The 16007-nt window shown below is 37.6% G+C and overlaps 1 protein-coding gene across 2 annotated transcripts in view; it reads left to right on the top strand.

Moving 5' to 3' along the window:
- TM9SF3 (transmembrane 9 superfamily member 3) overlaps positions 1–16007 on the top strand; it is a 58509-nt gene that overhangs the window by 16448 nt on the left and 26054 nt on the right. For both annotated transcript variants that reach the window (XM_065671762.1, XM_065671761.1), the window contains exons 3-4: positions 7987–8109; positions 11519–11679. In XM_065671762.1, the coding sequence (XP_065527834.1) occupies positions 7987–8109; positions 11519–11679 (284 nt within the window). The remainder of the gene's footprint in view (positions 1–7986; positions 8110–11518; positions 11680–16007) is intronic.

The following is a 16007-nucleotide window of genomic DNA, read 5'->3' as shown; positions in this document are numbered from 1 at the left end:
AGATTGGATATAAGAAGGAAGTTCTATACTGTTAGGGTGGTGAGGCACTGGAATGGGTTGCCCAGGGAAGCTGTGAATGCTCCATCCCTGGCAGTGTTCAAGGCCAGGTTGGACAGAGCCTTGGGTGACGTGGTTTAGTGTGAGGTGTCCCTGCCCATGGCAGGTGGGTTGGAACTAGATGATCTTAATGTCCTTTCCAACCCTAACTATTCTATGATTCTGTATGATGCCTGTCAGGATGGAGCTGGTCTGTTCGTTTTGTTGGTTTTTTTTTTTTTCCTCTTGCTTTCTGTCTTCTCCCTCTTTCCATACTGTTACTGAGATGACATTTAGCTTCTTTTGCAAATACATTTCTTGATGTTAGGTGCAGAGTCTTCTATTGCGTGATTTCTCTGTGTGTGTTCTTTGGCACTCAAAGTATTTTTAGGTCTCTGGGTGCCAAATAATAACAGGTTTTTTGTCTGTATTGAGTTTTAGCATTTCTATGTTTAGTCCAGTTCGGGTTTCTGTGTACATGCGTCTTTTTTTCCCTAGAGAGGTACAGTTCATTGCATCACCAGTGTTCAACTGTCGAACTTAAGCATAGTATCTCTTGTCTGAGCATTTGCAATCGTGGGACTTAGTTTCTGTAAGTTACAAAAGTTTTATCCGAAACCGGACATTTGCCAAATGATGTTTTTGTTATAAGTAGGTTAAGTAGAACAAAATATTAGAAGCTTGTTAAAACCATGAATTCTTCATAATTTTTTAAGTTGCATAGGGGATAGCATCTCTGCATTAGAGGAATTTGGAGTTGAATCTTTCCCTTAAGAAAGGAGCTGTACCTGCACAGACACTGAAAAACAGTCCTGTTACTGGTTTGCAAAACTTGTAGCCTGCTGAAAATTTTACTCAAGATGGGAGAAATAGTTTTCCTGTCCAGCCTCATAGAATATGCTCAGAAATGCGAAATGGAAAGAACAGAGAAGGCAACTGGCAGCAATTCAACATGTCTGTGAAGATTAACTAAAACTTCTGTTGTAAGAATATGATACATATTTTACAGCCAGTTATCTGTGTAAGTTTTACATATTTTAATTGCACTCTTTTTATAAAGAGCTTGTGTTACTCCAGTGACAAGTGTGCTCTCTATGTTCAGCACCAAATTGAAAAGACTTGGAGGTTTGTGAGTTAGTTTACTGTTCTGAAGTATCCTATTCCCAGATTTATTTCCTGAAGATTATCCATGGTTATTTCATTCCTTTACAATATCAAACTTCTAGATGAAGTTTTTTAATTTTGTGTCTGGAAGTACTGAGCAGGTTGTGCTGTTCTGTTGCTCACTTTTTGTCACTTCAGTCTTGGACCTGCCCTTTCCTTTGTTGACCTGGATGTACTAATTTAGTAATCCGTTTTTGCAGTGGAAGTTTTGAGATGATATCGGGGAAGGAAATGGACTGGCTAAACATCAGGAACTGGCTGAAATGCTTAAAATGTTTTCTGCTTTATGGGTCCAGAAAAAGCTAGAGCCTCTGTTGTTCCAAAAGTACATGCAGTAGTCAGGCTGTCTTAGATTTAGAAAATGTGCTAATAATCTTTTTTTCTTGAAACAACAAATGAGATACACTGAAAGTTTCATCTATTTTTTGTCTCCTCTTGTGACCACTGTGTAGTCTGTAGTCAGATGTAATTTAGCTTTCTGTTGTTTCTGAGGGAAATATGCAGAAGTAGAGCCTTGGACAAATCAGTTCTTCTTTGAATACAGTCTCAAATACTTCTGTAAAATACTCTAATAATGGAGAGCTTAATGAGTTTCTGTTTTCATAATTCTTTAACAATTAAAAAAGATACTTAACATCTGTTTTCTTAAACAGAAAGAAGTACAACTTTGGTAATACTGAACCTCCAGCTCCTTAATACATAGAAATTGATACCATTCCAATTTGGTTAAGTCTTTTGGAATTCCGAACTATGGGGAGCCAAAATCATCCTAGAGTAACACAGATTAGAATGGTGGAAAAGTGCTGTGCTTTTCATACCTTGTGATTGGTTTGGTTTTGATTGTGTCCTTGCCATATTAGTTTATCTGTTGTCTCCTGTAGTTCTTTGTAGCAGGCAATCCTGTTTTCCTAAATTCTTATTTTTCTTTCCGGTTAGGTTTTTCTGATTCGCAACTGCTTGTGCTTACGTTTTAACACAGAAAGCTTTGGATTTTTTTCTATTCTAAGTACTATTTATTCCGATAAGTTCAGTGTGATTTCTTCAGTATTTAAGGTCTGGTCTTCCATTCATGCCTGGTTTTTTTAGACGCCTTTTTGCACCTCTGATTGCTTTACCAGTGCACACCAGGTATGTAGTTGCTATATCGGGGCACGTTCTTCCTCAGACTGGGTGTGATGTAGTTCAAAGCAGGCTTTGAATAGGTATGGCAGAGTAGAGATTTGAAAAGAATCAGGGCATTTATGGCTTGTGAATATAGGTGATTGATGTGCTGATGGGGAATTCCTCTTCATCCATGCCCTTTGTTGCTTTTTTAAAGTTTATTGATTATTAACACATTGGTACTCTGTTCAGATTGATAATCTCTGTTGGACCTGCAGTGAATTTAACTCCTAACCAAAGTGGCTGCACCTCAGATATTTTCTATAAAGCAGATGGTACATGTTAGCTGGTTAATGACTAAGTACATGAGCTGGGAAGCTGTCTACGTTCACTTCTAGATTTTTCCTTTGCAATCTGTGTTCTCTGGATAAAAAAGGAAGACAATAATCTCTTTGCTGTTAACTGGCATCCAGCAGCTTCTGTATCAGGAGGTGCTTTAGTATTTCTAGTGTTGGATCCATGAAGTGAAATCTGAATGGGAGTCAAGTCTATTTTACTATCTTTAATCTTCTATTAAAAGTATTCAAATATCCCTCACCCAATTTCATAGTAACAAGTATAAAGTAATTGTAGCGGTAGTTATTATTACTTAATTAATATAAAATTATGTAAAAAGATTGGAATCTGAGATTCATTTTTTACAGTCTTAAAAACTGTCATAAACCCAGTACAACTTACATCAAATGCATGTAGGCAAATTTAAATTTCATAGACAAGCCCTTAAAATTTAGCATTTGTATAAACAATTCTTACCCAGTTCGGTTGTTGAAAAGTGGTGGTAGCTCAGTTTGTGATGACTCTTTAATGGCAGATCTTATTCTTGGCTGAAGTAGTAGTGTTCACCTTTTTGTTTGGTTCTTTTTTGGTTGTTGGTTTTAGGTTTTTTTAATAATTATAACTGGATTATATCAGTAAAATGGATTTATTCTTTTTTAATTAATAGATTTTTATCTGGTTGTGATTGATCCATGCTCCTGCTTCTTCACCAGTAGTTTAGAAATCGCTGCACTGAAATTGAAACAGAGTTTTTGGTGATTTGTGGTTTGGTAGGGGTTTCGTCGGTCTGTTGTGGTGGGTTGTTGTTTTTTTTTTTTTTTGTTCTTCTTCCCCCTCTTTCTTTTGTTCTGTTTAATAAAAGATTTTGTTTTGGCACTTGTAGATTCATATGTTCGTAAGAAAAAGGTTCAAGGAATATGGAGTATATAACATCTACAGCTGAAATAATTAGGACCTGCTCAAGTAACTTTCAGTAATTATTTAGGTGTTTGACTATGCATATAAATACCTAAGCACAGGGGCCTGCTTTTCAAAATGTTGGTGTTACTGTCTGAAAGACTTGTAGAGGTTTTCTTTGTGGGAATGTGAATTGGATCCAAGCTCTGAATTAATTGTGGGTATGTGAATTGGATCCAACCTCTGAATTAACAGGTAATCATGTTTTTCCTCATGTGTGTCTGGGATTAGGGCAATTCTAACAGCTACGGGTATTTTTTCTCTTTAAATGAGAATACTAAGAATTTTAAAAAATTATATTTGGATTTTACACTTCCAGATTTTTATCCTCTGGAGTCAGTAAAGAGGAATTAGAATTGTTCTAATTAAATTCTGCAATAAAATAAAGTTTTCTTCTCAACATAGTTTAACTAAATAGCAGTAGCAGGTAAGTGTGAAACTTTGTGTTGTTCATCATACTGGAAGAAGTATTTAGGCTGCAGCTGCCGTTTACTAACCTAAGTAAAACTGTCAGTTCAGTCAGTGGACCTTGCCTGTGATTTTGAAATAGACTAAGAAAATTATGGCTCTGCAGAAATGTATTCTGAAAATGCAGGTTTGCGCTTGAATGCTTGTAGTGGGGCAAATCTGCAGTGTATTCAAGAATCCATTAAGTAGTGTTTCTTTTTGTATTTAAAAAGGCGTCATGTGAAAGGATAAGTGCAACCATACAAGATAGCTGGGTTTCCCTTCTGTTGCAAATATGAGCAATGTTCTTGTATCACAGGTCTCAAATCTTTGTAAATATCTTTATGAAGAAAGTAATTGAGTTATTAATATACACTTTGCTTGTCAAGCTAAGCCTTGAGTAATAATGCTTTTTATGTAATATGTCATGTTCTTTATTCAAGCATTCTGACATCCTCTACTTTACACCTGAGACCTAGTGAATTACTAAATTTTTTGAACCTTGGATTATAGTAACTTCAATTAGAAAATTAACTTTTGGTATTGGCATACAATAACAAGTAGAGAAGATTAATTTAAAGGGGAAAAGGATTTTTTAACATCTTTGAATTTTTGCTTATTTAGAAATATTACTAAGTAACCATACTGCCTATTGAGATCTCCTTGCCCAAGACTTCCTTTTGCAACACCTCTAGAAAATATGACAGCTATTCAGGATGATGTTCAGTGTTATACTAGAAGATGGTTGGATATAATGAGGTTTTATATGGTTTATATATTTGAATAAAACCAAATTGATCTGACTGTTCATAGGAAGTTTTAAATCTGGCATAACTGCACCTACTTTTGTAATAAGTTTTGCTTTCATACTCTTTTAAAATGTGCCTAATGTGCTGTTGACATTACTGAAGCTTTAATACATGATAGATGTTACCTCTTAAGCATCCGTGCTTAACATACCTCTAACTTCACACACCTCTTGGATGCACACACAACCATAACGGGCAAGAACTATCTAACATATGCAAAACTTACATCTGGTGAAGGTGTAATGAAGTAGACTTCAATTTCCCCAGGTACTGAATGCTGTTCTAAGCCACTTTCATTTAATCATTTAACACAGTGAATTTCAGCTTAGAATTATAATCCTGTCCTGTAACTAAATGACACCTTCAGTATTCTCAGTGGCTGGAGAAAGAAGCACTTGTTTTCATTCCTTTGCCTTCGTTTATCTTTTTTCAGGGGAGGTGAGAGGAAGTGTACTATAAGGTATGGATGAGGGTGAAATCATATACCATATGTAAAGTCATGCCTGTGTTTTGCAAGAAGTGAATGAGGTAGTTTCTAATGATTCTGCTGTGGGTTTGTGTATGTGTGCTGGAGTAGTTTGTAAAGTAGTTCATCCACAGTTGTTTGTAATATCTCTGTGGTATCTTTTGGTATTCTGAATACTGTGAGTAAAATCCATGAAAATGGATGAAGATGGATTTTTGGTGGCACGCTGCAGTCTGCAGCCTGGTTGGATGTCAATGCAGTTGTTTCACTTCAAATGATATTTTAAAGGGTTTTTTTGTTTGTTTCATGTTGGTTTTTTTTGGTTTTGTTTGAACAGCAGTAAAAACCACTGTTTGCATCTGGAAGTTTTAGATGCTGAGTGGCTTTTTTTGTTTGTTTCTGACTGAAAAGTGGCAAATTCCAGGGATCTGAAAGCCCATGGAGTAGCTTGGTATTTGATTGCAATCTAATACCATGTTTGCCTTGGTTAATAACTGAAAACAAAGGCTTCTGTGTTCAGGCTATAAAATGGACAAGTCTCTAAAAAGAAGACTTGTAGTTCCTGTGATTTTTATTTTGCTAGTAGCAGTTGCACCTATCCCCATGCTGCCCTCATTTGTGCTGGTAGTGCTGTGTATATGGGTGAACCAGTCAGGAGAAGAGCCGCCTGAAACCAGTCTGGCCTCCACATTAGATCAGGCTTTCATGCTCCAGCACTGGGTAATACTTTATTTGAGAGCCTCCACCAGTTTCTCTTTTACCTTTATTTCAGTTCACAGTATATTTTGATTTGACTTCTCCATCATGAGCAATCCTTTGTGAATTAAGAAGTTTAACATTAGAAAGGTATTATCCTTTATTTGAGATTAGTAGGAAGCTGCTAGAGACTGACAATAAAGTACCAAGTATTTTGGAAAGAATTAAACCTACTTTAGCAACAAATTCAGAAGATAGGGATTGTTTTTTTTTTTTTCTTTTAATTAATGTCAAAATGACTCAAAGAATCTGTTAAAGTGAAAAAGTGCCAAGCAGAGGGACTTTTTTTTTCTTTTTTTTTTTTTTTTTTTTTTTAGGAAGATGGTCCAAAAAATATAGGATCCAGCTCAGTAGGCACATAAATGCAAACTCAGGCCTGGATTTGTAAGTCTGTGTTTCAGCTGTAGTGCCAACTTTAATGGCCTCTGTCTCCTGAATGTACGAGTACAGGTCCTGAAAATACAGTCCGTGGTCTAACAGTCTTCTTGGGATGCTTGTGGGCTCGAATGGTTTTGTTATTCTCTGTTTTTCCCTCAGCAAAAGTTTTATTGTCTAAAAAACTGTACTTTTATTTCAGTGGAAAAATGAAGCTTAGAGTGCATTTGTGAGGTCTTGCGGGGGGATGGGGGGGGGTGTGTGTGGAAAGAGTGAGAGGAAAGAAAAAAAAAGAACAAAAATAGAAAATACTGAAATGTTCATGAGAAATAGGAGGAAGAGATGCACCCATTCCAGAATAAACAAGGGCACTATTTTCTGAAGGGCTGCAGGAAATCACTGCAACTATGCAGGACCGCTGTTGGTTGTTTTCTTACTGTCTTGCTTCACCTGGCTTTACTTCAGTTTTGCCTGACCAGACATACTATGTATGTTTTCATTTTTTCTCATTATCTGAGAAATAATGTTTCATGTTGGAAATACTCTACTTGCTGGTGCTTTTTCTGTGCAGCTGATTTGATTTTCTTTTCCTTTTTATATTGCAGTTAGCATATAGGAGAAAGCTGAATTTTGATACAGACTACAGCTGTACTCAGGGCAGTAATTAATTTTATCTACTAGAAATGGTCCAGTGAGAAGAAAAAGAGAAGGGAGCTGGAATTCCATGCGTTCACTTTGTTTCACTTGAAAACATTTGCTAAGAAGCAGATGGGGGGGTTGTATCTAAATCTGTTGCTGTCTGAGTTATTGTAAATATAAGCCCTTTTGTCTTTTTTCACTTAAAAAGGAAACATTAGGGAGGGAGTTGAGATGTGATAGAATGACTGCTAACTGCATTACTTACAAATTGTAGATGCGGGGAAAACAGATTTCTGGCTCGAAGAGGTGGATTTAATTTATTTCCAAATGGAGTCTCTTGTGCATTCTTTGTGTTATTCCTAATATTGTTTTCTGCCATTTTTTCTACCTTCACCTGATTGCTTTGTTTCTTCTTTTATGGTAGCTTATTGAAAATTGCTGAGAACTTTAAAAAATTTTAGTTTTTACAAACAGTATTTCTAGTCAGTGAGATTGATTATCCTAAAATGGGGCGATAACATCATACATAGTGTTAGGTATTTGTTAATAACTTCATACCACTTCTCAAAGTAAAAGAGGTCTCATGGTCTGTCCAGGCAAGGCTGCCACCAGCTAATGGATCTTAATTTAGTGTAGGTGAAGTAGCAAAAGGATACCTTGAAACCTTTCCTTATCCAGTCAGTATGAAGCTTCTGCATGTAGAAGGGTAGAATTACAAAACCAGTCATGTAATTGCTTTAGTGGTTCCTTATTAAATGTCCTTCTTTGTTTCCTACTTCAGGATAGCCAAGAAGGGTTAAAGACTCCAGCGATGTCCGGTCCTCCATTTCCTTGCTTTGCCTTCCTTTGAGCCAGCTCATTAATAAATCATTAATTGTGCTGTATTTTTTTTTTTTACAGAGGATGTAATGCAGACTACTTACTGTGAAATTGACTTGGACAAAGGAAGAAGAGATGCATTTGTGTATGCTATCAAAAATCACTATTGGTACCAGATGTATATTGATGACTTGCCAATATGGGGTGAGTGATATTATGCAGAAATAACTTGATTACAACTACAGGCGTCCTCTGCTGGTGGGTTTCGTGGAGTCATTTAATGACTAAGCTTTGTTAGTTCACAAGTATATAGAACTTAAGTAACCAAATAATCCAAAGAAACTGAAGGATTGTTGTATTGAAAACGCAGTAGGATGGCTTGTACTAGTGAACTGCAGAAACAGTGAAAAGCTGTTTTGTTTCTTAAGCATTGGTTTAATAATGCCAATTTTTTAGGGTTAAACTCTTTTAAATGAACTCTTTTTGAAGGGAGTGGTAATTAGATATGTCAGATAAAAGATCCATATTAATGTGTCATGAACAACAACTTTTGTAAAACTCGGTGTTTAAACTGTATTTTGCTAGTTTTTTTTATTGCTAATGCAAGAGCTGTTTGATTTACTTTTAGTAAACTAGTAAACTAGTTTAGTCACTTTATAACAGTTCTGCGTGTGCAGTCTGTGGTTATGTGATGGGATTTTATTTTATTTGTTCTTACACAGTTTTTAAAATTGCTCTTGCTGAGTATTATTAATCTGGGTTTAAAGTGCCTGTGTCTTGAACAAAAAATTGTGTCCTTATTGCCACTGTCTCCTAAACCTTCTGCTTTTTGTTACTCCCTTGTAATCTGTGATCACGTAACTAGTAAAGATTGCTCTGAAGATTGCACTGATAGCAGTCAGTGAAGCCCCAAAGCCCTAACCTCCCTATTGTATATACAAGATGAAGGGAAATGAAGAGCACCACAAAATGCTTTGTTAAGGCAAGATCTTTGTTGTCTGTGTTCCATGAGAGGTAAAACCATCTAATATAAACTAAATCCCACAACACCTTCAAGAATACAGTTCATGCCATGTGAAAGAAGTGCTTTGATAGGCAGTATGCTGAATAATGTTACCCATCATTCATTCTGTCAGAGGGTAGGTTTTTTTAAGCTCTTTCTTGTAATTTTAATAGGTTTTAGAAAGTAGCTATCTGATGAACATGAGCCTCAGCCAGAAATGCTGGTGCTTTATTTGGGTTTTATTTATATGTTAAGAAGGTTCTTGCTTTTTTAAAAAATGTATCTGTTTTTAAGAGATAATATTATAATAATACCTGATAGGAGAAGTACCCATGAAGTACTTGTTCTTTTCTGCTGATTTGCTTAGTGTATATAACAGCTCTGTGGCAGGACTTGAAGTAGACCCTAATTAATCTAATTGATATGTGTGGCCTTTACTTCTCGTGCAGTTGCTGGTAGGCTTTTTAAAAGCATTCATGAGTAACAGTTGTTGCTGCAATTTTTTTCTGAGTTTGGCCTTTCAGCAAAAGATCAGTGAATGGTTTTCGTAGACTAGTGACAGCTATGTTGGCTTTAGACAGCCCAAGGATGATGGATGCTAATCTGATGTCTTTAGAATCATGTGTGGCTAGTGGGTCTTAGAGGCTTTCTTTTTTTAAGACTGATTTTTCAAATCTTATTTGTGAACATTTCTTCTGACCTCAAGTACCAATGAATAAATACTAAATATTCTACACACTGACTAAATTTTATGCTTTTGGCTGAAAAATCTATTTTTATGTAATTCCAGTGTTTTTAATGTTCTTCAGTAGCATGCTATGTATGCATAAGAAACCATTCCTGATGCTACAACTAACAAACATTTAGAACATAGGTATCATCTTTGTATTATGTTAAGAAGCTGGTTTTGATAGTTGTTTGGAAACAGGACCTCAAGCTGTGATGCTTAATACATGGCTACTGCATTGTAAATACTGTAATATTATGCAAGGATATAATCTGACAATAAGCTGAAAGCAAGTGGTGCTGATCTGTCTATGTCTCCTGCTTGCTAGGTAAAATTAGGAGGACTGTAGATTGGTCAGTCAATATTAGCCTGGGTTTTATTAAAAAAACCAACCAAACAAAAAACCCCAAACAAAACAGAACTTATCGTGATGGGGGGCTGAGAAAGGAATGGATGCACCTGAACTCGTCAGAAGTGTTTATCTGCAAGTCTGAACAAGTCTTTCTGACCTTTGTGTTCCCAGTACAATTTGGAAGACTGTGAATAGATCTTATCTGTATTAATTTTGGTTGTTTTTTGTTGGGTCTGTGTTCAACACGAGGAATATTTTGGGCTCTGAGTGATGCCTAAAACTTAAAGCTCTGAGGCTTGCTGCTCAGGACATCTCCCTAAGTATATGGAGCACTGTGTTAGTTCACTCCTTCAGGTAGTGATTGATCAGAATGTCCTTTAGGTAGTTTAGAGGTGGGTATTGTCATGGTTTTGGATACTGCCATGGGAACAGATGGTAGTCCAGGTGCTAGGCTGTCTGGCATAGGTGCAGACTGGCATGTGCTTCATATGGAAGGCAATCCTGACAGATGAGCATGAGTAAAAAACATGACACAATAATACCACCTTGAAAATTTAAAAGTACAGGTAATGCACAACTGCCATTCCTTCATAGACCTGCTGCTTTGTGATAACCTTTTCTATATCCTTCACCACCTTTTTTCCCCTTGCCTGCCCTCACCTTTGAGTATCTTGACTGCTGCTTTTATTCATGGCTTTCTATCTTATATGTGATTTTTGATATGATGGCCTTGACATTAAAGGTGACACTTGTAGCCTGTGAATTTTGTGACTGTTAGACTTGACTTTCCCACTACCTGCATAGGATGTTCTCTGGAATTTTCCAGAGAATAGATAAGACATTTTTTGCAGCAATTCATTGAAAAGTAAGAACTTAATTGTGCCTAATATTGAGTTTAGTTGTGTTCTGATGCTCCTCGAGCATCTGAGCAGCTTTTAATGTTGGAGGTGATAAAAATCTTCACATAAGTATATAACTTTCTGAAATGTTCAGTGGAAGTAACAGAATAGTTAAGAACTACCATTCTTGACAAGTGTTGGAAGCTTGTGTGAAAACGAAAGCAGAAACTGTGTTGGGGGGTCAACTAATGCGGAATACAGAATTGAAGTAAAAATTTTAAGAGGAAATGAATGAAGTGATGTACAGGAGATGGGAAAATACAGGGGTCTTGGCTAAGTTCTGTTCATGGAAATGAAATCTGTTTTCAGCTAGTTGTTAATCTGGTAAGAATTCCAAAGAAACCTAGAGGAACTATTGTTGAGTCTTCTGACTCTTCTGCAATGTTTGTAGCTGCATGCTTTTTTCTTTAAATGCTGTTACACAATGCTTTTTGCAAATACCTGTGGGTTGAAAGGACATTCCAAGTATTAGAGTTGAGAAGAGGAGCATTAAGGTCTGCTGTGTTCTCTTTACTGCAGTCATGTAGCTTTTTTAGCTGGCAAAACTTTTGTAATGCATGTTCTAAGAAAATAATCTCAGAGTATTTAAAAAGTATGCCTATAATAGATGCTTACACTTGTTTCCTATTCAGGTATTGTGGGAGAAGCAGATGAAAATGGAGAAGATTATTATCTTTGGACTTACAAAAAACTTGAAATTGGTTACAATGGAAATAGAATTGTAGATGTCAACTTGACTAGTGAAGGAAAGGTGAAATTGGTACCAAACACAAAAATCCAGATGTCATATTCAGTAAGTAATTTGTGATGCATCTGTAATAGTATATTATAAATGGTGAAGTAGCTCAAAAATAGGTACTTGTATACTCACAACTGCATTAGAGGAAGATGTATTTTCACTCCTTCAGATTTTTTTTCCTTACTGACAAACAATGACAGGTTTATTAATAATACAGAATTATTTTTTAAACATTTCGAACATACTGAAGCTTTTATGATCTTCAGGAAAGTGTTTTGGTGAGAAAGGAAGATGTCTGATAAGGTATGGAGACTAGGAGTATGGAGGAGCCACCAGTAGGTAGCCATCTTCTTAAATTTGGAGCTCTAACATTTGCATCGTAGATTTGAGCTGGATTCTGAGCTATGACCAAAACTCACTGTAATCCTTCATACTTTGCAAGCAGTTAGTATCAAATCTTATTTTGACACTGCAGTTCCAGCAGAAATTTGTCTTATTTATATAACTTTCAGTAAGGTTCTCTCTGAAGCCTTCTGCTAGTTTATTGAATTGCTATGATAAAAGGTAGTGAATAAACATTTGCTGATCTGAGATTTTTATTTTTTTTCTCCAGTTTTCCTCATTTATTTGATGTTGCTTAAATCTGTAATAGTTCACTTCTCATATTCACCGTATTTGTATACTAAAACTAGTTCTTAATGGATTTATTTTCTACAGTGTGTTAGCAGTAGGTGTAAGCATACAATTCTATTTCAGAGGATATTCTTGCCATTGTTACATTCTTCTCGTGCTGAATAAGTTGTATAGTTTGAAGCGCAGATAACTGTGTCTAAATATACCTTCTAGAATTACATTTACACTGATCACCCTATTTCTGTTGCAAAATTGATAGTAGAAATGTTAAAATTCTCTATTTTGAATTCCATGAGCATTGTGAAGTCCATTTGCTCTATGAATTTTGAGGTGGACAGCACTGAATTAGCTGCCAGAAGTTAACATAACATTAGATATTTCCTTAAAATACTCTTTAGTATACAAAGTTCAAGGCTTAGCCTTACAATTCTGTTTGCAGCAGTGAGCAATTTCTGGGCTGGCATGTGTATGGTGTTTAATTCACAGATTGTCTCTAGTGGATTTGTTCTAAGCAGAGCTTCTCAGTGGCAGATGCTCTATGAGAAATGTGTCTGCTTAAAACAGTGTTGAAAGCTATTAATGTTGTGAGCTACTACTCTTGAACAAGGTTGTAATTTGAAGAATGTTAGTATCATACCTCAAAGTGAGTAATACTGACGTCTTGGCATTTTTAATGTCTCAGGACTGTGGTGAGAGATATGGGTGTTCAATCTACATGTATATGCTTTCCTCTAAACTGAATAAGAGAACATGTGTTTTGAACAGATAGTTCCTTTTCATGTATTTTAAACAGATATGCAAAAGGGGTCTGCATTTATTCCAAGATTACTAAAAATCCTGGTATTTCCTAATCTTGGCATGCTTTTGAAAAAAAAAATCAGTGTAGATTTGTGTTTAATTTCTGAAATTGCATTTTAAAATTAAAATGAAAATAGTATTACAATTCTGAAAAATTCTTTGTGCTACCATATTAGCACTGTATAATTTATTAGTACAGTTAAATCTTCCAAAGCCAAAGCAGTCTTCTGTGCAGCTAGTGGAGTAACTGGTGTCAGTAATATGCGCTTACCCTGTGGTAGTATGGCCAGAAACACATACTTCTCTAGCTGGTTTCAGAGTTATTTATTGGCAATTGAAGTGTCAAGATTGTGGAATCCTGTGGTCTTATAGATTTTAGACTGCAGCTTTTAGCTTGTAGCTTTTAAAATTTTAATGTCTGTCTTTTAGGGTCCAGTTTGATCCCTTTTATCCTGTTCCCTTCAAGCACAGCTTATATCTCAGTTTATGCCATTTTCTTTCCTATTGGCATCAGTTTTTAAATCAACATTTACATCTTCTCATTTCTCTCACTCCTGCTAGACTACATCTTTTTTTCTTGGGCACTGTACTTGGAGAATTTAGGTACAGATGATTTCACTGAATACTAGTCTCAGTCCATGGCAGCAAAACACATCTCAGCTGCTGCTGGGGGGAGCAGAAGTAGATGGTGTTGTCATTGTTCCATGAGCACTGATAGTGTTCTTCACAAGCGTCTTTTCAAACAACACAGCACATAGAAATGTTGAGAAGGGGAAGTGTGTTGTCAGGAAAACCAAACCCCAACCACCAACAAAAACAAAATGCAAACTTTGGAAAAATTCCACTGCTTTCTAGCATTTTTGAACATATTTAAACATGCCTTCTTTCTCTAAACTTTGTTCTGAAATCTTGAGAAAATTTGTGAGGATTTTGCAAAGGTGTTGCCTCGTTGTTTTACAGGTATCTGCTATGGGGGAAAAAAACAATCATATTTGAACTATTGTTTGACAAAACTGAATAACAAAGTCATTTGGATTTTGTTTTTGCTACCTTCAGTACGAGTGTCTTCATGAACTCCTTCTGTAATCGTTTGTTGTATTTGACAGCTAAAAGTTTGCATCTTTGGTTAGCCTTGCAGAGATGGTGATTGCTGAGGCAGTGCAAGAGTCTTCCTTGTTCTTAAGCATAGACAAGATTGCTATGAAGCAAGGTGGCTAACATTCATTCTATGTTATACCAATAGATACCAGTCTTTAAAAACACAAGTCCATTGGTTTTGCCAAAACCAAGATTCATATTGAAGAACATGCAAGTAATAGAGGAGCCGACAAGGAGAGGTGCCATGCTTGACCTCACCAACAGGGAGGGGCTGGTTGGAAATTTGACGTTCCAGGGCAGCCTTGATTGCTGCGATCATGAGATGGTTGAGTTCGAGATCCTCAGGACGGTGAGAAGAGCGTGCAGCAAGGTCACTGCCCTGGACTTCAAGAGAGCAGACTTTGGCCTCTTCAGGAACCTGCTTAGTAAGGTTCCATGGGATATAGCCCTAGAGGGCAGGGGGGCCCAAGACTGTTGGTTGATATTCAAGGATCACCTGCTACAAGTTCAGGAGTGCTGCATCCCAACTAGAAGGAAGTGCACCAGGAGGGCCAGGAGACTTCCTAGGATGGATAAGGAGCTGCTGAGGAAAGTTTGAAGGAAAAAAGAGGCTTATCAAAGGTGGAAGCAAAGACAGGCGGCCTGGGAGTAATACAGGGATGTTGTCCAGGAAGCTAGGGACCAGGTTAGGAAAGCTAAGGCCCAGTTAGAATTAAACTTGGCTAGGGTACATATAGGTACATTGCAAATAAAAGACAAACTAGGGACAAAGTAGGCCCTCTCCGGAAGCTATCAGGAGAACTGGCTACCCTGGATTTGGAGAACTGGCTTGATGGCTGCATACAAAGAGTTGTAGTCAGTGGCTAAATGTCCGACTGCAGACCAGTAACGAGTGATGTCCCTCAGGGCTTGGTGTTGGGACTGGTCTTGTTCAACACCTTTGTTGGTGACAAGGATGGTGGGATTGAGTGTGCCCTCAGGAAGTTTGCCGATGATGCCAAGCTGTGTGGTTTGGTTGATACGCTGGAGGGAAGGAATGCCATCCAGAGGGACCTTGACACGCTTGTGAGGTGGGCTGATGCCAACCTCATGAAGTTCAACCATGCCAAGTGCAATGTCCTGCACCTGGGTTGGAGCAATCCCAGGAACAGCTGCAGGTTGGGCAGAGAAGAGATTCAGAGCAGCCCTGCAGAGAAGGACTTGGGGGTGTTGGTTGATGAGAAAATGAACATGAGCTGGCTTCAGTGTGCGCTCGCAGCCCAGAAAGCCAAATGTATCCTGGGCTGCATCAAAAGGAGCGTGACCAGCAGGTCAAAGGGGGTGATCCTGCCCCTTTGCTCTGTTCTTGTGAGACCTCACTTGCAGTATTGTGTGCAGTTCTGGTGTCCTCAACATAAAGAGGATGTGGAACTGTTGGAACAAGTCCAGAGGAGGGCCACAAGGACGATCATGGGACTGGAGCACCTCCCGTATGAAGACAGGCTGAGAAAGTTGGGGCTGTTCAGCCTGGAGAAGAGAAGGCTGTGTGGAGACCTCATAGCAGCCTTCCAGTACCTGAAGGGGGCCTGTAAGGATGCTGGAGAAGGCCTCTTCATTAGGGACTGTAGTGATAGGACAAGGGGTAATGGGTTAAAACTTAACAGGGGAAGTTTAGATTGGATATAAGGAGGAAGTTCTTTACTGTAAGGGTGACGAGGGCACTGGAATGGGTTGCTCAGAGAAGCTGTGAATGCTCCATCCCAGGTGATGGTCAAGGCCAGGTTGGACAGAGCTTTGGGTGACATGGTTTAGTGTGAGGTGTCCCTGCCCATGGCAGGTGGGTTGGAACTAGATGATCTTAAAGTCCTTTCCAG

Source organism: Lathamus discolor, chromosome 3 (assembly GCF_037157495.1).
Source record: "Lathamus discolor isolate bLatDis1 chromosome 3, bLatDis1.hap1, whole genome shotgun sequence".
Classification (NCBI taxonomy): domain Eukaryota; kingdom Metazoa; phylum Chordata; class Aves; order Psittaciformes; family Psittacidae; genus Lathamus; species Lathamus discolor.
This window is presented reverse-complemented; position numbering and strand designations above follow the sequence as displayed.